This window comes from Nannospalax galili, unplaced genomic scaffold (genome assembly GCF_000622305.1).
Source record: "Nannospalax galili isolate Female #2095 unplaced genomic scaffold, S.galili_v1.0 scaffold412, whole genome shotgun sequence".
NCBI lineage: Eukaryota > Metazoa > Chordata > Mammalia > Rodentia > Spalacidae > Nannospalax > Nannospalax galili.
In genome coordinates this window covers 1,501,775-1,522,631 of record NW_008331547.1, presented here as the reverse complement: position 1 = coordinate 1,522,631, position 20,857 = coordinate 1,501,775, and the positions used below count along the sequence as shown (strand labels likewise).

The following is a 20,857-nucleotide window of genomic DNA, read 5'->3' as shown; positions in this document are numbered from 1 at the left end:
TCTATCTTCATAGCTAAAAAAGAAAGAAAAAAGAAAACTAATCAGTTGGGGCGGGAGGAGAAGGCATAGAATTCAAAAGAGCTCTTACTAAAAAAATCATCAAAAGACAGCATGAATAGAAACAGAGAAATAAATAAAGTCGAAGAAATTCAAAGTCCTAAGAGGACGAATCCATGCTTAGTCAGAGCGACCTGATTTCAGAGCACTGTGGGGACTCACTTCAATCTTACATATACTTTCCTAGCCTTCCAGGGCAAGTAATAACAATGGAAAATGAGGAGCTAAGGCTGGGGGGTTGTGGATCTCAAAGTATTACATCTTTGCACAGTCTTGGAAAGAAAAAGCAGCTAAGAAATATTTCCATGGGTCTCTGTCTCCAGGGCTTTTACTTCAGGAGCTGGCTTGCCGATCAGGCATATTATATTGTACCTTCCTTCTGAAATGTGAGAAATGGCATCATGTCCTCAGATATATGATGACAATGATAATATCTTAGTGGTCATCAATTTAGCCCCCAGGTCTGACACAGTACCAAGACCACCTTCATCCATTCCACAGGTCTACTGACTCCTTTGCCCTGATGTTAAGTCAAATGAGGTCTGGGGTAGGTAGCACAGCAAAGCACTTGCCTGGCATGTACAAGGCAGGTCTTGCTTTCAGTCCCTGGCATCAAAAATAAACAAGTAAATAAATAAATATACAAGTCAGCTGAGCAAACAATGGGGCAACTTGAATTAGTCTTGAAAAAAGAAAGTGAAAAATAATGAAAGTAGCTGGGTACAGTGGGCAGGGCTTTAATCCCAGCACCCAGGAGGCAGAGGCAGGCAGATCTCTGTGAGATCAAGGTCAGCCTGGTCTACACAGGACAGCTGGGGCTACAGGGAGACCCTGTCTCAAAAAGACCAAAAAACAAAAAAAAAAAAAAAAAAAAAAAAAAAAGCAATTGATACTTTAAATAATGCATTTCATCTGAAATAAACCTGGGCACTGTGGTAATCAGGAACTGGCATAGTCCCATCTCTTTAACCATTGTTTTAACTGATTTAAACTCGTGGTCAAAAAATGGGTGCAAAATTTGGAAATCCAGACATACATAACTGACCGATGCATTTGCTCTTTTTAAGTATATTTTCATTCATTCTTTTAAGAATTTTTACCATTACCATATATTTTGATCATACCCACCCCACCTCCTCAGCCTTTCTCAGTATGTATACAGAGTGTGTGTGTGTGTGTGTGTGTGTGTGTGTGTGAGAGAGAGAGAGAGAGAGAGAGAGAGAGAGAGAGATGTTTGTGGGTGTGGGGCTGTCAGCATGGTCAACCTACCAGGGACCACACCCTTAAAGAAAACTGACTCCTCCTCCCCCAGAAGCCACCAGTTCCTCACTCGGCATGAGGGCTTCTGAGCCCCTCCATGCTGGAGTGCTGACTGGCTTGATCTCCTGCAGGTCTTGTGTTCATGAGTACAGCAGCCGTCATGCCAGAAGACACTGTTTCACACAGGGGTGTGACATAGACATCCCGTTTGTGGTGAGCCCTCCACAGTCACTTATTCTCTGCACTTTGACCAGTTGTGAGTGTCAGCATTAACCACCATCCACTGCACAAGGAAGTGTCTCTGATGAGGTTAGAGCTGCACTTGTCTATGGACATAGAGATATGAACTTAGAGAGCAGTGTGATACTATGCCCTTTTAACAAAATAATAAGGTTCACCCCTGGGGCCTGTGAGCTCTCCAACCATGGCAACCATGGGTTCTTGGTCACATTTACAGTACCAGGCATATGTTTCCTCCTGTGGAGCAGGCCTGAATGCCAATCAGACAGCAGTTGGTTACCCCTATAACATTGCCACTAGTGCACCCATGGGCATAGCCTATCATACTGCTCATTATAGTTAACAAGGTTGACAGCTGGGTCAGACTGTTAATGACTTTTCTGCCCCAGCAGCCTGCATAGCCCCCTCCAGTATTACACAAGCCAGCCAGCAGGGAGGAAGCTTCCTGGTCAGAACCAACTTGATTTCTCCATGTTCTGTGACCAAAGTTTGTGGTATCTCTGGCAATGGGACCTTACCATTAAGTTCTGGTGTGCAACTAAGGGTAATGGCAATAGCCTGTATTGTGTTGGGGATCTCCAGGATACTCCTGACCAGGTTTTCATTTGGTAGTCTGTGGCTTCTGGGAGGGGCATTGTCCCCTGAGGTGGAGAAGGTGACTTTGGGTAGAAATCTGTAGGGAAGCAAACATCTCTTTGGGCTATTAAAAAAAAACTTAACTAGAGTTCCCTGTGTTCCTACAGGGGAACTCCAGTTAAGCTTTCATATGGATATCTGTCTGTCTGTCTACATAGATATGTATGAAGCTTGTAAATAGTGGGTTTCCATGTGGCTTTTTAAAATACCCTTAGTGGTAGTTATTCCTCCCCCCCGCCCCCTGCCCTACCCTCCCAGACCTCTGCCTTCCTATTCCTCCTCTACCTTACCCTCCATGCCTCCCCACCCCTCCTCTGCCCTACCCTCCATCCCTCTCCCCACTCCCCCCCAACCCTACCTTCCCATCCCTCTCCCCATCTAACCATCCCTCCCCATTATTTCCCTTTTCCCTGCAGTATCACCTGTGTTCTACTATCCCTCGTCTTCTAGGATCTTTCTCCCCCTTTTCCCTCAGCCATCCCTTTCTGGTTCCCTGGGTTCTAAAGGTACTCCACACATCTGAAGATTTGATGAATGGAAACATTTGACTTGTTTTTCTTGGTCTGGGTTACCTCAGAATAATGTTTTCTAGTTCCATCCATTTATCTGAAAATTTCATAATTTCCTGTTTGCTCCTTTTTAAAAGAAAATAGTGACAGAGTTGTGACTATAGCAAAAAGATATTTACCTGTAATAGAGAAAATGCATACAATAAATAAATATGCAAATTAGCCATAATTTCAGACTTATATGCAGCATGTGGAGCATTGAGGCCCAATGGCTACTTGACTTTTTAAAAAATATATTTGTATCTATGTGTTTATGGAGGATATGTGCACAAGAGTGCAGGTTGCTGTAGAGGCCAGAAGAGGAGGTCAGATCCCCTGGAGCAGGAATTACAGGCTTTTGTGAACTGCTCTACATGGGTACTGGGAACCAAGCCTAGGTTCTCTGAAGAACAGAATTTGCTCTTAACAACTGAGCCATCTCTACCTAATGACTGCATGTATGTTTGTTGCTTTTTTTGAGGCAGGGTCTCCCTGTAGCCCCAACTGGCCTGGAACTCGCTATGTAGACCAGGCTAGCTTTGATCTCACAGCGATCGGCCTGCCTCTGCCTCCTGAGTGCTGGGATTAAAGTAAAGACATATGCTATCACCTAGCGTTGATGCATCTTCTCTAGCGTTACATTGCTTATAACTCACAGTAATCTTAATTGCTGTTCTTCCATATCGTCAAAGGATTTTCCTGACTTTGGGTTAGAAGCAGCTTGTTATACAACTTTATCTCAAGAAAAAATGGGATGCTTAGATTTTGATGTATCTTTTTTAAAAATAAATAATTTGTTGAGAATTTCATACATGCATATAATGTGTTTTTGTCAAATCCATGCCTACTCCCTCCCCTCCAACTCCTCCCATATCTCCCCATCACTTTTTTCTGATAACTTCATGTACTCTTTCTTCTTCTTTGATTGATTTATTTTTTTATGGGGCTTTTGGCACCTCTTAACATTCCGGAAGAGGTAACCCTAAAATCTTTTAAGGATTAGATACAAGCTCCCAAATACTTTCGGCATTTTTGGCCTTTGGAACAGAGTATGTTGCTAAGAGACCCAAGGACATTTTGACTTTTAGCCAAGAAACTGGCTACTTTTCTTTGGAGTCTTTTTACCCTAACTGCCTAGCCAGTTCCTACCTCCTAGTCTTACCACACCATCCTCTGAAGAGGTTACCCAGATTGCCAATAGGGAATCGGGATGCAGACCGCTCTGGTGAGGCAAGTGGAGTTATCCCTTCCTTGGGTCTTTCTAAAAGACTCCCAAATTGCATAACTCTATCTCTAAGGGGAAAAGAAAGTCCTTGAATCATGAATAGGAGATGTGAAGGAGAAGTAAAGGCAAGAGTAATTAGCATTACAAGTTCTAGACAGGGAACTAGAAAAAAGTCAGAGCAGAGTAATTTTCAAATGTTCATATGAGAGTCCATTGGAATTTCTTGACAAGGGCTTCCAAAGCATCCCCCTGTTGGGTTCTTCCTCATCGTTCTTTTGTCTGCCAAGGTGATGTTTAGGTTTTGATGTATCTTAGACACTTTTGTTATACCTTGCTTATGTTGAAAGAAGAAATCCAATCAACTTCTGAGTCATAGTGATATTAGAAAGTAGAGTTTATGCTATGTGATTTTACATCCCCACATAGTTAATGTTTTTCAAGAGATTTAAATGAGATGTGAACAGTGTTACCTGCAATCTACTTTAAATTCAAGTCACTATGGTCTGGGACACTACAAGGGCTGGTGTTTATTTTTGGATTCTCTATCATTTATCCTTGTTTTTCCCCCTCCCTTTTCACCACAGATTGGGGAAAGACAGCAAGTCTTAGTAACAGAAGAATCTTTTGACTCCCAGTTTTATGTTGCACATAATCGATTCTATGAACAGGTAAGAATCTCTTCACTTATCTTGACGTTTTCTCCAAAATGAGAACATTTGTTTACGCAGAGGGGACTTAAAAGAGGAAAGAAAAAGGAAAGGGTTGACTCTGGAGAGCCAGGCTGACAGGGGGTCACCATGGCTTATTGTGCTTGTGTGCACAGGAAGGAGTAAGCTATTTGAATGTTTAGATTACATCAGTCAATGACAGCATAGCCTTGGGCTTCTGGGAGTTGGAACCCAGCAGCTCTTACAGCCAGAGTTCTCACAGCCTCGAGTTGTGGAGGAGTCCTGTCCGAAAGCAGGAAGAAAGTGTGTACAGGAACATCACCAGGAAGGGTAGGATTTCCTTTCACCTAGGGAAGGAAGGCTAGCAACAGGGGCCCGAGGAGGCCTCCAAAACCCTCCTAGTGAAACTGTTTTGCCCTCACAAAGCCTGGGGAGCAGCTCACCAAGCTGAATGGAGTTCTAGAAATTGACTCTCCTCAGCCCCCAAGCCTTCTTAGCAAGGCAGAAGTTTAAAAAACAAACACAGAAAACAAAACAAACCAAAAACCAGCCCAACAACTGAACAAAGCTGCCATGTTGGGAGGCCCGGAGGACCCTCTCAGCACCTGGGGCTCCACTTCTCCAGAGGGGGAATGCAAGTCAGAAGTGGCTGATGGAAGCCTAGTGCCTGCCTCAGGGAGGGACCAGGGGAGGACCAAGGACGGCGCGGGAAGTGCTTCCTAGAAGAGACCTGAGGGGCGTGTGGGCGGCTGTGCTGTCTTCTTTCAGGGCAGATGGGGTTTTCTATGTACTTGTGTTCCTTTCTCATCAGCTCAGAAGTAGGGTTTTTTCTCATGGGTGCAGTTGGGATTTGCAGATGCTTAAGTCCCGTGTGGACACTTCAGATAAGGCACTGGAAGCCACTGCCCAAGTTAGAAAGCAGTGAAGAGGTCTCCTTGTTGCTGATGCGCTTGGAACAGTCTTAAACTGGGCAGCAGTTCAGGGTGGGAGATAGAGGGTGTGGAACTTCCCAGAGCCCAGCTAGACCGGCTGTGCTGAGCAGCGAAGGAAGCAGTCCCTACGTGCCACCTCTGAACTGAACCTCTTCCGTTTCCATCTCCTGAACTGAGTCCAGAGAGCCAGTTCCTATGTAGGCCAACCTTGTGCTGGGCCCCAGGGAGGACCCGACGTGCTTTACTTGCCTTGCCCCTTCCCTTCACTTTAAAGGCAATGGCATGCCTCATTAGCCATTTCCTCCAACGGGAGGCAGTCAGGCTTTTTCCAATTATTAAAACCTGAGGACAAACACCAGAAGCGCTGAGCCCTGCATTTGGGTCAAGGCAGCAGATCAAGAAAGGTTCTTCCCAGGAACCACCAGAGCTCCAGGTGGAGTTTGGCCTAGAGATTTTCTTACTGTTTAAAAATTAATTTAAAAATGCTTTCATGGCCTGATGCTAACGCTCTTTCAGTGGTTGACTTGCCGTGAGTCGGGCACCCTCCAGGTGACCTTTTCTGTATCCTCTGATGGAGTCGGGCACCCTCCAGGTGACCTTTTCCGTATCCTCTGATGGAGTCGTGTATGCAGTGATCATAAAAATGAAGCTGAGAAAGACGGGACCCAGTGTGGGCTCTCGGGGACGCAGGCTCTGCAGCTTGAGGCTCTCTCCTGATTTCCTTTTTGTTTTTACAACTGAGTCTATCAAAGATGTCATAGGAATTATTTTTCTTAATAAGATGGTATCAAAATATCAAAGTGTTGCTGGGTTAGAGTCCGTCTGTTTATGTTGGACCCTGACTTGAAGAAGTTGGCAGGTAGCTACTAAAACTGACATGTGAGGGAGACAGCGGGTGCGACTGCCTGTGCGTTCCCAATGAGAGGAGACATTAGTTCAAGGTGAACATGTTCTTCAGTCAGCAGCCTCTGGGGAAAGAGCTGTTGGCAGGTCCCTGTGAGCCAGCCAAAGTACTCTTCAGAGTGGCTGGCTCTGTAGGGAGGTTGGCTCCGCACTAGCAAACACATGCCTTTCCTGACAGAGCAAAAGACGTGAATGGCAGCCATTGGTATGGAGCTGTTTAGAGCTAAACACCAGTGTGCTGCATTGCTGAAAGGGTTGCTTTGAAATGTCCTTCCTTGGTCCCTATTGCACACTTGTGCACACAGGCCTTCATTTGAGCTATCTTACTCGAAACATTTCTCTGACAGCTTAGAAGGTACTGAAAGTGTAAGGCTTTAATCATTTTTAGACCAGTTTTCTTCGTTGCACAGGACAGGCAAGGGCAGAGTATCAAAGGCCCATCCAGAAGGGGCAGGCTGCCTGGCTGCTGGGAGTTTCCCTGACTGCCCGCTGTGGGCTTCAGGAAACCCAGCATCAGGTGGTAGAAAGCCTGGCTGTGCAGCCTGGCAGCTCCTCCCCCAAAAGCCCTCCTCACCCTCTGCACCAGATCCCTGGGCAGCCAGACAGAGCCCACTGTCGATGGGATTCCAGAAGACAGAGCCCACTGTCGATGGGATTCCAGAACAGGAAAATCATGTGAGGAACCATGTGGGGATATCGGGATGAAATGTGGACCTTCATTGATAGTGGCACGTTGTTTTTCATTCCCTCTGTGACAAATGCACCATGCGATTGGAAGATGTTAATGATAAAGGAGACTGAGTGTGGGAACGCAGACCTCTCTTGTCTGTCTCCTTCTGTAAGGTTGGCGGTGTTGGCCAACAAAGTTGATGTTAATCTTTCTGAAAATCTTTTTTAAGGTTTTAGTGCCAAAGAACCCTCCATTCATGGGGAAAATGGTCGAGGTGGACATTTATGAATCAGGAAAACATTTCATGAAAGGCCAGCCAGTGTCGGACACCAGAGTGTACACGCCATCCATCAGCAAGCCACTGGCCAAGGGAGAAGTCTCAGGTTTGACAGAGGTGAGTCAAAGGTGCTTTTCTTCAGCTGCTGCTGAGAGGCAGCTGTGGAAGCCCAGGCCCTGTGCCACTTGCTGCTGTTGTTTATTGTCCCTTTCTAGGGATACGTGGGCTTTAATCCTCCCTGACAGACCGAAAGCCCAGTGTGTTGCCATGTTTTTACTGGTGCCTATATTTCACTTATCTGCCCCAAAAGGGAATAAGCTGTTTGCTTTCCCAGGCCAGAAGCAGGGCAGAAGCCATCATTTGCAGGTAAAAGACTCAGCACCAAGGGTGATCTGATCCAGCGTGCTCTGTACCCACAGATGCTGAAGAGAAGGGACTGGTGAACTGTGCTTTCCTGCTGACAAAGTTGTTTATACCATAGTCGAAACCTGCCGTGAACAGGCACTAAACCTGCCGTGATTGTGGTTGTGGAGCTTCTCGCTAGTGCGAGCTGCCTATCTACTCAAGTCGTGTGGAGTGAAAATTAACATTTTTTTTTCTTTCTATAAAAAAGTAACCTGACCCCTATTTTATACCTTGGTAAATGTGGCTGTGTGCAAAGCACTCTCTCACATTTCATTGAGCTACAGTTGTAAAAGCTGATGGAGTGTGAAATGAAAATATGTATCACATTTCTAAGCATCATTTGATGTCCCTTCTCCAACACAACTGTTAAACACTCTCCCCAAAAGTGTGGTGATGGCTTCACATATGGAAAAGATAACTGATACTTATCTGCCCATGCAATCCTCGGATCATTCTCATCTTTGTGTAGCTCTTTCCTCAAATGAATGGCAAGGACATCTTAATTAAAACAATGGAAATACAGCTTTACTTCAGGAATGGTGACAGAGGGTCTCTTACCTCTGTTCTGACTGATGATGCTGAGCACGCATCCATCAAGGGTGTCCCCTCTCATGAGCTTGGCAGGTGCATAGCAAGGGTACCCATGCATAGTGTCTGACCCGTTGTGAGAGGACACCGATAGTATGCACATGCATGCCACCGTGTGTGTGTGTGTGTGTGTGTGTGTGTGTAAAATGTGTATATGTGTATACATGCACACATGGAGGTCAGAGGCCAACTTTTGGGGTATTTTCTTTCACTGTGAGATCCTGACAACTTAGTTGTCAGATTTGCACAGCAAGCACTTTTATCCTTTGTAGCGTCTTACCAGCCTGCCTGCCAGCCTCCCTTCCCCCCTTCTTTCCTTCCTTCTTTCCTTCTTTCCTTCTTTCCTTCCTTCCTTCCTTCCTTCCTCCCTCCCTCTAGCCCAGTCTGGCCTCAAATTCACTACCCTCCCTTCCCTCCTTCCCTCCCCTCCTTCCCTCCCTCCTTTCCTTCCTTCCTTCCTTCCTTCCTTCCTTCCTTCCTTCCTGCCCCCTGCCTTCAATCCCCTCCCTTCCCTTCCTTCTTTCCTTTCTTCCTTCCTTCCCTTCTTCCTTTCTTTCATTTTGAGACAGAATCTCATGCTGGCCTTGAACTCACTTTGTAGCTCAGGATGACCTCGAACCCCTAATCCTTCTGCCTTCACCTCCCAGGTGCTGAGATTACAAATGTGCACCCAGTTTAAGGCTACCATTTTTTTTAAACCTTTAGAAACAAAATCACTAATGTTTGGGAGGTTTTTTAAAAAGACTTATTGATTTTTATTTTATGTGTATGAGTGTCTTCCTTGCATGTATGTAACTGCATCACATACATGCAGTGCCCAGGGAGGCTAGAAGAGGGCATTGGATCCCTGGAACTGAAGTTATAGACAGTTGTGAGCCGCCATGTGGGTGCTGGGAGCCAAACCTGGGTCCTCTGGAAGAGTAGCTGGTGCTCTTAACTGCTGGGCCATCTCTCCAGCCCCTAATGCTCATTATTTTTTTATTGTTGTTTGCCTTACTTGGAGGTTGGGGAGAATGGCCTAGAAGCAACAGTAACCTAGCATTGAAATTGAAGACTAAAGATCTGACAAGATACATCAGCTTATACTTGGGCAAATCTTCAAGAAAATTGGCACTTGTCTGCGCACACACACACACACACACACACACACACACACACCCTTCCTCCAGCCTAGGAAATAGCATTGTCATATACGACGGCCCCAAGTCCCATGTCTGATGAGGTTGTGTGGCTGCTAGGTTCTTGTAACCTGTGTGAAAGCACAGGTGAAGTACATGGCATCATGCGCACTAAGGGAAACAGCAGCAGCTCTTTCTTTCATGACTGTTTGGACTGTTCTTATTCTTTATTTCTATTTGTGCATCTTTAGATAAGGCCAAGTGGCCAGGATCAACAGGCTTTACTGTGAGCTGCTTCTGTTACTGCGCTGTTTTTAAAAATATTTTATTTATTATTTTTATTTTATGTGTATGAGTGTATTGCCTGCATGTACTTAAATGCACCTGTGTCATGCAATGCCTTGGAGATAAGAGGGTGTTGAATCCCCTAGAACTGGAGTTAAGCCGGTTGTTAGCCAAGATGTGGGTGCTGGGAATCAAACCCGGGTCCAAGAGCAGTCAGTGCACTTAACCACTGAGCCATCTCTCCAGCCCCATACACTGTCTTTTTAAAAAGTAGAATCAAAGCCAGGTGTGGTAGTGCATGCCTTTAATCCCAGCACTCGGGAGGCAGAGGTCTACACAGTGAGTTCCAGGACAGCTCGGGCTACAGGGAGACCCCGTCTCAAAAAGTCAAAAAAAAAAAAAAAAAGTAGAATCAAAACAAGCAGGACGAGGACAGGATATATACAGGCGTTTCAGGCAGGTGATAGAGCTTATAATGTGCCGAGCTCTTCCACAGCTGGTGAAGGTTCTGGACTTCTGCCTAGCTCAGTGTGGAGGAAACATAAGATCCCAAGGACCTAGGTTTGCACCTGTTCTTCCTACGTACCCTAGGCCTACAGCTCTCAGAGCTTTAGCTTCTTCTATTAGCTGGAAGCAGCATCTCTGACTCTATCAGGCAGCGTTGATGACAGGATAACATTCAGTCCTGTGAGGAAGCCTCCTGACCCAACTACACCTGGTTCTTTTCCCTGACCCCAGTTCTGGCTGCATCTGAGAAAAGCAGGGTGAAACGACTTCAGTACAAACACCGTCTCCATTTTGCTGCTGTTAATTAGTTCAGCCATCGACACAGGTGTATCTGGTTTTGGCAGAGGTGTGGGTATGTGTTAGAGTGATGCTGGATAAAAGTCCCATCAGACTTTGTATATTTCTGAACTTCCTAGGCTTTCTCTTAGTTTTTCTATAATCACCCTTTCATACACACTTGGTAAAGAAATCCACACAGCATGTGAATACCGCACATCTGCAATCCTGGCACTTGGGAGGTTGTGGCAGAAGGATCAGGAGTTCAAAGGCACCCTTGGCTACATAGCCTGAGCTACATGAGATACGTGTCGCAAAAAAAAAAAAAAAAAAAAAAAAAAAAAAAAAAAAAAAAGTGGTGGGGGTGCTAAAGCATCTAAATAAAGCAAGCTGTGCTAGAAATTCTTTTCTCTAATAAGTGCATTTCCTTAGTGGAGGATGTTGTGGATGTTGTTTAGATGTTTAGCCCTGTGCTCACTCTGTCTCATCTCAGACCCTGCTGATATGTTTCAGTTGAATTGGTCAGAAGGATGGCTGATTAGGGAAGTGGTCCAGGCAGAAAGTAGCTGTCTGGACTACAGGATTTCTTGGCTCTTGAACTGACAAGTATGGTGACCTTGTGTGTATCCACTGGCTCTGTAAACCCTGATTGTCACATGTGTAACATGGAAGTGAATATTGGGCACTACGGAACCTTCTAGCTCTGAGGTCAGTTAAACTACCTCATTTGGCAAACATGAACTGAATGCTATGCTGTCCTGCAGCAGGACTGTGGTTCCATAAATATTACTAGAAATTAAGAATTACACTTTCAGATGATAGTTAGATATCCATAGACTGGTGGGAAGGAGAAGCTATAATAAAGTGAGGTTGTTCTCCCCTAGGAGGTCACGTTCTCATGGAAAAGGACAGCAAATAACCCCTTCTTCTGTTCACCACTGTGGGTTGGACCCAGGGTCTTACACTGTGAGGCAAGAGTTCTGCCGAGGAGCTACATCCCGAGCCTTTTTCATTTTATTCTGAGACTGAGTCTTGATTAGTTACTGAGTCTGGCTTCAAAGTCTGCTTGAGTCTCCTGAGGAACTGAGATTGTCAGTGTGCTCCCCCATGAATGACTGGAAACAGCTTAGATTATCACCTTCCTCTTTTCAGGATTATTAGAGATATGGAGGAAAGAGAAGAAAGAATAGGAAAGAGACAGAAATAGTCTGATTATTTTGAAGGAAGATGGAAGCCAGAATGCCACCTACAACGTAAGAAATACATTTGACTCAGTCTGATTGATTTTAGGAAAAGGTTGTGTGATGACTCCTGAAGTGAAGGAATCCAAGCTCAGAGAGGTTCGTGCAAATCAGATGAAGCCCAGACCACGGCCTCCTGCAAAATGACGATAACATAGTGATTGCAGGTACCCTAAGACAATAGTTCCTCACCTGTGGTCCCCAGGCTGTGTCTAGCATCTTCTAAGAACTTGTGGCAGAATGCAAATGCCAGGCCTCCCCCAGACCTCCTAAGTCAGAAACTCTGGGAGCGACTCCACAAACTATTTTTAGGGGATGGGGTTGTTTTCTGTTGTTTCTGAGACAAAGTTCACTGTGTAGCCCAGGTTGGCCTGGAACTCCTGTCTCAGCCTCCCAGGTACTAGGTTTACAAGTGTGTACCCACCACGCCGGACACATGATCTGATTCATTATTTATTTATTTGTTTGTTTGTTTGTTTGTTTATTTGTTTGTTATTTATTTCACAATTTCATGCATATATAAAATGTACTTTGATCATTTCTACCTCCATTATTTTTTTATCCCCCTCCCTCCAAGTCTGTTCCCCTTCCCAGCAAGTTTCTTTCCTATTTTTTCCTGCCTTCTGCATTTAATTAGGGTTGCCTGCATTGAGCAAGGGCAATTTGCCAGTGACTGTGCCACTGAGGGATGTGACTGCCTCTCCCCAGTATTAACTGCCTGTAGTTCCTTAGAAAAGGATGAGACCTCATGAGTCCCTTCCCCATACATACTGAAGCATTTATAGTCCCAGTCTTCTGCAGATCTTGTGCACGTAAGCACAGCTGCTGAGTTCATGGATGCACCAGCCATGTCCTGCCCGGAAGACAGCACTTCAAAGCACTCCTTCCCATCCTCCAGTTTCTGCATTCTTTCTGCCTCCTCCGCAGTGCTGTCCAAGCTTTGGAGGGGCTGATGACGATGTCCTGTTTAAGGTCGAGCACTCAGCAGTTTCCCATTCTCAGACCTTCACTAGTTATAAGTTTCTGCATTAAGTATGGTTGCTGCAAACTGATGCTTCTGTGACCGGAGCTGAGAATTGCACTAATCTATGACTGTAAACATAAATACTTAGAAGGTGGTTTGACACCATGTCCATTTAGCAAACCAGTAGTACCAGGCTCCCCTCTAGGGCCTATGACCTCTCTAAGCATGGACTTTTGGCCAGGAAGAACTCTCTCCTGTGGATCAGGCCTCATATCCAACCATGAGGTTTTCCCCTGACAGTTGTGCCATTATTTTTCCAGTGAGCACATCTTTCCTGGCAGCTCACAGGTTCCTAACTAAGTAAGGACATTGATGACTTTCCTCCCAGCAGCCTGAACAGCACCATCCCGTAGTGTAAAAGGCAGCCAACAGGAAGGGAACTTCCAACTCAGTTCCAGCTTGACCTCTCAGTGTCCTAAAGACCAGAGTGTATGGTGTCTAATCTTGGTTGTCAAGTTCACACCCTGGGAAGAGAGCATTTCAGTTGAAGAATTGCTTGCATCAGATTGGTTTGTGACCATGTCCGTGAGGCATTTTCTTCATTGATATAGGAGGAAACAGCCCACTGTGGGTGGTGTCATCCCTAGGGACGTGGGCCTGGGCTGTATGAGAGAGGTAGCAAGCAAGAGGGAGCAAGCCAGTGAGCAGGGTTCCTCCATGGTCTCTGCTTCCCTCACAGATGGGCTGTAATCTGTAAGCCAAATAAACCCTTTCTTCCCCCTGTTGGTTTTGGTCAATGTTTTATCACAGCAACAAAAAGCAAAGTAGGACAAGGGTCTTGTCCTCTATTCCAGGGGTGGGCAACCAGGAGCAATGACCTGTATTGTGTGGGGGCCTCTGGGGCCACCTGACCAATGTCTCAACTCGAAAGATGCCATCCTACCCCTGACTGAGGTTTTTGTTTAATAGCCTTTGGCTTCTGGGAGTAGCATTGTCCACCCATGCAGGCCTTCCCTTCAAACACAGGGGCTTATAAACTAGTAGGTTTCCAGATGACGTTTTCATATGTCATTGGTTTTGACTAACCCTCCCTCTATCCCCTTCCCTCCCCATCTCCCACCTCCATCCTGCTTAAGTCTTTCCATTCCCAGTGTCCCCCCTTGACTTTCATACACATGACTTCTACTCAAATGATCTGTTTTGTTTAACAAGCTTTCTGGTGACACTGATACACATTAAAATTTAAGACCCACTTCCCAAGAAAATGATTCTCAAGTCAAAGAGGCATATTTGATACTTAAAAATATTTATCGTAATTATGTATACACAGTTCTCTTGGCACTGCTGTAGAACCCGCACACCAGAAGGAAAGCTGCGGGCATGGTGGCCACACTCGTGATCCCTGCTCTCAGCACTCTGGAGGATGAGGCAGGAGGATTGCTGAATGTTTAAGGCCAGCCTGGGCTACCTGAGACCCTGTCTCAAAACAACAAAATGAAGAGAAAACCTCTAGGTAGACAGGTGTAGTGAGATGTGCAAATCCACTACCATTCAATAGGGTGAAATATTGTAAACCATCATCCAAGACTGGGGTTGGGGTTTCTGTGTTAATGCTGCCATGGAAATCTACCCATGGGAAACTTCAAGCACATACAACAGTAGCAGAGTATTATTAACACACATACCCATAATTACCCAACCTGAACAGTTGCTGTCTTGTAACCCTCCTTACATCATCTGTGTTCTTACCTACCCGTCTGCCTCCTACCCTAATTAATAAGGGGAAATCCACTTAACATTTTATTTTATCTAGAAACATATTAGTAAATTACCCTAAAAGGAAGATTTCTTTTGGATCTAACTTTGCTTTTGTTGTTTTGAGACGAAGGTGAATGTCGCCCAGGTGAGCCTGTGGCTGGCCGAGGTTAGTGTGAGCTACAAGTCCTGACTCTCCAAATGCTACCTCTGAGTATCTGGGGTTATAAGTGTGTATGCCCCCAGCACCTCATCGAACCCAGGGCCTCTGGAATGCTAGGCTGGACATCTACTCACTAAGCTACATCCCCAGCACTGGAAGATTACTTTTAAATACATAATCATATTCCATTATCAGATCTCAAAATAATGACCCATCTTTGCCATTGGCTAAATTCTCCATGCCTTCTGCTGTGATCTCAACTCAACATTTAGAAACTGGTTCTCATGGACCAAGTGGTGTGCAAAGTATCTTACAGTAATAGCATCCTTGCCTTTGCCATTCTGATTTCACAGATAAGGAATCTGAGCATCAATAAACTGAGTAAATATCTTACCCAGAGTCATGAAATGAAAAGAGGAGATGGGAGGAGAGGAGCCACAGTTTATACCCAGGTCTTACCAATTTCAATAATTGTGGTAAAATATCTCCAACATAAAATTTGCCATTGTGGCCAGACCTGGTGGCACAGGCCTGTAATCTCAGCTACTCAGGAGGCTGAGACAGGAGGATAGTTAAGTTCAGGGACTGCCTGGGCTATGTCATTTGTTCAGGGCTAGCCTGAGCAACTTTCTGAGACCCTGTCTCAAATAATACAAAGAAGACTGGGGATGTGATGTAGCTCAGTGATGGAGCACTTGCCTACCGTGCAGAAGGCCAGCACTGAATGGATGGATGGATGGATGGATGGATGGATGGATGGATGGATGGATGGATGGTTGGATGGATGGATGGATGGATGGATGGATGGATGGATGAATAATGGGTGATGGATGGGTAGATTTATGGGAGGGAGGGAGGGAATGAAGGAAGGAGAAAGTGAATGAATGAATATGAGTAAAATTTGCCATTGTAATCCCTTTTATGTGTTTAGTGAGTACATTTGCTTTGTTCTGCAACTCGTCTCCAGGACTTTCTGAAACTTATAAAACAGAAGTTCTCTACTCATTCAGCACTGGTTCCCCTTTACCCCTCTGCTTGTCCCTGAACTTTCGGTCTTTCTGCTCTGTGACGTTGGCTACTGGAGGCACCTGACATAAGAGAAATCATTCTGCCTTTGCCTTTTTGTGACTTGCTTATTTCCCTTAGCAAAGTGCCTTAAAGTTCGATCCATATTGTAGTGTATGTCAAAAATTCCCCCTTGACAGCTGAATAATATCTCACTGTGTTCTAACATGCTGAGTAATATTCCACTGAATGTTTATACTGCACTTCATCCATTTTCAACCAGTGGAAGAGAGAGGAGAAGCATAAAATGATGGGAGAAGGTATGGTATTAATCATCTCTGTGCTCAGTTAAAACAATGTCAGAGAGGCATATCAACCTTAGGAGGACAACAGAATTCAAGTAGAAGGCTACTGACAGGTCGTCTCCTTGTACGGCCCATCCTGTGATCATCTGGTCGTGCCTTTCTCAGATCAATACCTGTGAAGTGAGACCTGGGCTGTACCTGGTAGGGAAAAACATTTTCTCCTGAAATTTTAAGTTTAAAAATAGTTTATTATGAAGTTTATTCCCTTTTCTTTTTTGGTGGTAGAACTGCTTTAAGAAAGAGGTGGGCCACTTCATGAAAGTCCTGGAGGGCTTCTGGTCTGGCAGATCTGGGTTCATATGACAGCAGCCATTCCTGTGATCATGGGCAGCCTACCTCCTTGAATCACAGGGTCTCTGTAGAAATGGAGATGACGCATTCAAAGAGGATTAAATTGGACAGTGTGGGCGTGAATCTGGCCTTGGTGGGCATGTGAACTCAGCAAGTGATTTCCTGGCTTTTGTTTTCACTTTATTTTATTAATTGGTTGGTTGGCTGATTTGCAGCAAGGTCCCACTATGAAGACCCTGACTGGCCTGGAACACACTATGTAGATCAGGCTAGCCTCAAACTCTTTGAGATCCACCTGCCTATGCCTCCCAAGTACTGGCACTAAAGATGTATGGTACCATGCCCAGCTATTTTGACTTTAGACTTCTTTTTTTCTGTTTTGGTTTTTTTTTTGTCATTTTCATTGTTCTATGTATATTTTTACTGAGATTTCCCCATTGTAGCTAATGTAAAGTTTTTTATCGCCTCCCCTACACAACCTTCCCCATACCCCCCCCACCACCAGATTTCATACATTCTGTCATATATCCTAAGGCCTATCTGGTCAAGCATTTGTACCCAGATGTCCTTCAACACCCAGTAATCAGTTGCCAATAATTCCTTGGCTAAGGTTTCCCCATTTCCCTCCCCAGTTCTACCCTGCATTTTTGTATGATCAACTCAGCATGGGTCTTGTGCATACTGTCACAATTGTTGCAAATTCATATGAGCAAGTTCCTGGAGGCCTGCAAGCCCCTGTTTCCTTATGTTCATGCACCAACACTGGCTTTTTACAATCTCCACCCCCCCCCAATTCCACAATAGTCCCTGAGCCGTGGGTGGATGAGGTTTACTATAGGAATCCCATCCAGGGACACACACTCTGCAGACTCTTATTCTCTAAAATTTGACCAGTTGTGGCCTTCTGTGTGCGCTGCACTCTTGTGTGAGGAAGAAGCTTAGCTGGTGAGAATTGAGGGATGTGTCAGTAGTCTCTACCCCGTGCTTCACCATAGGTGTCGAGGTTGCACTGTAGACGTGTCACTTGGTGCTGGGCATCTCTCAGATATATATTCTTTTGTGTGTGATCAGTTATGGGACTCTGTAATTGCCTCATCTGTTGCACAAACTTCTTTAAAGCACTTTTCTTGCATTGGCTTTTGCCAAGAACATGGACTCTGGCCAGGCATAGTGGTATACATCTTTAACCTAGCACTGGGAGGTTGGGGGACAGAGGCAGGCAGATCTCTGTGGGATGGAGGCTAGCCTGGTCACATAGTGAGTTCCAGGGAGATCCCGTCTCAAGGCAACCATGAAAGACCAAGGGCTGGAGAGATGACTCAGCAGTTAAGAGCACTGGCTGCTCTTACAGAGGACCTGGGTTTGGTTCCCAGCAGCCATGTGGCGGCTCACAAGTGTCTGTAACTCCAGACATTATCCCCCAGCATCATCTCCCAGGTCAGTTCTCTGCAATAAGATTGGCAGGAGTGCTTACGTGAGCCAGGAGAAAAGTGGCTTAGTAGTCAGTAGGTGCTGTGTTACGGCAGCGGTAAGAGGCACAGCCGCAACATTATATCTGTAATACGCTCTGAGGCATCATTTTACTTTGTCTCATGGTAGAAATTATACATTAACAATTCAAATACATTCATTTATCATTAATTTCTTACAAGATGGCAGAGAAAACTAGAGCAACTTAGGAGGTTCTCAAACATGGTAAGAATGCCATTAAAGAAAAGCAAGGGGCGATGGGATTCAGTTACAGTCGTACAACACTGGCTTCATGATGGGCGTTTTCTTCCCTTCTTTATGTGCATTGTTAAAGGGGAGTATTCTAGAAGGAGACCTGGCCCTTCTGTGCAGTTTCTAACAAACTGCCACCTGTTTCTCATCTACTGGGACCCTTGTCCTAAGCATGGCTTCACTTGGGCAAGGGGGGCAGCTCGGCTCCAGTCCCATGGCTGCTCTTGGGAAGGAAGCAGGAGTCTTAGGGTGTCATATTCACCTCATTCAAAGACAAAGGGCCAGCAAGATATCCAGGTGTACTGAGCTTTATGTACAAACTATACTGTATTTTTAGAGCTTTGACCCTTGGGAAAACACAGTTCAAACGTACTCCTCCACCCCCCAGCTAGCATTCATTTCCAAAACCACTGAAGTGAACAGGACCATTAGTTCAGGGCCAGATTTGAAAACTGCATTCATGAGGTTAAGAAATGGCCTAATAATTAAGTTAAAACAGTTGAAAGTGGATCTGATTTCAAGCAGATCAGCTAACCGTGTTAGGGGCAAATGAGGGGTGTTCCCTGCCTACTCCTCCATCCCAGCAACTTTTTCCAGTTCCTTTTTTTCCTTTTTAAACTGTGTAAGGCTGAGTCCTGTATTGCCCGTATGCTAAACCGCTGTCAGACAATGAAAACCACAGTGCACTCAGTACTGGGCGTTTCTCTCTTCTATACTGCATCTCCTCAGCTTCTGTTGCAGGCCAGTTAGGACGTACTGGAGTGCAGTCTAGATGCATAGCTGTTATTCCATGCTTCTGAGCTGTGTTTAGTCGGACACTGTGCCATCCTGGTACGGTTATGCCAGTTGAAACTGTGTTTAGCATGTTTACAATACCTTCCATATACCAATTTGAGGACCATCCAAGGCATCATCAGCCCAGCTGATAAGAACAATTAGCTTCATTTCACTTGCACCACTAATTGTACAATCACTGATGATAATTTTCTTCCTCCTGAGGGCTGGAGCTGGGGCATAGAGAGGAGACTTGTGTGCATGAAGGAACCAGTTGTGCCTCGATGATGATCATACAGTTGCCATTTAGTGAGCCTCTACTATGTGCCTGGTGTTGAGACAGTCCCTCAGGTGGTGATTGTAGCCTGGGCTAGGTCAGCTGGACACAATGGAAAGAGTTCTGAACACGATTGTGGACCCTCACAAGGAGATGTCATGAGCTGGGGTTGGAAACACACACCCAGTATCCCTTTGCTCCCATTGATACACGAAAAGTAGTGGGGTTGAAATAAGAGCACTGGCTGGTGCCCAGAGCAAGGAAGACTGCACAGAGCCCGGAGTCAGGCGTCTGGGTCTGAATTGCTCATTTACACAATATGCAGGTATTTCCATGTAAATAAGAGAAGACTGGGTGAAGCCTAAAAGTTCCTGCTATGTGTATGGGCACAAACATAACGTAAGAAGTAGTCTGTGTGAGGGGATGCTCACAGGAGCAGGGCCACCCTGTCTGGACTGCTGTATTCACTCTGGTGGCCCCCAGGCCCAGCACTGTGTCCTAGTTAGTGCTCAGAGCACACTTGTTGAATGCACTGGGCATTCAGCGATGGGCAGGGTGGAATGGATGAGTTCTCTAGGCAGAAAGTTGGGAGTGCATGCATTGGATCATCTGTATGTCAGCTCAGGATGGTAATATGTTCTGTGAGCATGAAATCACAGTCAAGTGTCTAAGCTTGCTCCTTCAAGTCATTTGACATCTTGATAAGCAGATTGCAGAAGCTCCTTTGAAACTATAACAATCTTGTAAAGTTAAGTTCCTTTCGTGGGAACTGTAACAATGAGCACATAGAGCAGGAGCTGCTTCTGACCATAAATTTTACCTTTCGTCCCTCCTTTTCGCTGATGCAAACCATAGCCTCTTTCTGTCATACTCAGAGGATTGGCTTTGTGTGTGCCTAAAGTAATAAAACACTACTTTTAAATAAATGAAATTGAAGCTGCTTAAAAGAATAGGATATGTTTGCTTTCTTCCATGGTTTGCAGGTTTTGCATTTAAAGAGCTTCGGAGAAACAAATTTTACCCTGCCCCTTTCTCTAGCCCCCAAATTCAATTCTGTAAAACTATCAAGAAACATAAATACCCAGGCCCTATGTCAAGTCAACCTGCAAAACTGGGATACAGGCCTTTCAGATCTTCCACCCCTTGAGAGAGAAACGCAGAGTGCTAACAACAAAACTATGGCAGACCTCATCACAATAAGCACTCTCCTCCCACAGGCCCGGGGCTCGAGTGAAGGACTTTCTTTCTGCAAGCAACTCCTTTAAAAATAAAGCAGTCTGTGCACATGAACTTACAGTGGACTGTGACTTTGGCATTGTGGCCTCACCTTTACCTCATGCCATCATGTTCTGGGCACCTGCCCTCCCTGGGTAGTTTCCTTTGCTGTGAATTAGGATTGATAAGGTCTGTTTGTAGGGAGTTTCAAACATCAGACTGAGATATGGCATGGGTAACTCAGAGCGGTACCTGGCTTACGGCAAGCAGTCGGTAAATATCGTATGGAACTGAAGATTTGTTTGGGGCCTAGTTAATCAAGACACAGTAGCTCCTTCAAGGTATGGATGGTTTTAGCCCCAATCACATGTACCATGGGAACAAAATGTTGTCTATTGGGCTTTTTAGGCATAAATATATATATATAGTTATTAAAAGCTATAGCTGCCAATAAATACATTGATGGGTTTTTTAAAATATTTTTTATTAT

The 20,857-nt window shown here is 45.1% G+C and overlaps 1 protein-coding gene across 1 annotated transcript in view; it reads left to right on the top strand.

The window, feature by feature from the left end:
- Cdkal1 (CDK5 regulatory subunit associated protein 1 like 1) overlaps positions 1–20,857 on the top strand; it is a 651,069-nt gene that overhangs the window by 619,632 nt on the left and 10,580 nt on the right. The window contains exons 12-13 of the mRNA XM_008826690.2: positions 4,551–4,634; positions 7,369–7,533. Of these exons, the coding sequence (XP_008824912.2) occupies positions 4,551–4,634; positions 7,369–7,533 (249 nt within the window). The remainder of the gene's footprint in view (positions 1–4,550; positions 4,635–7,368; positions 7,534–20,857) is intronic.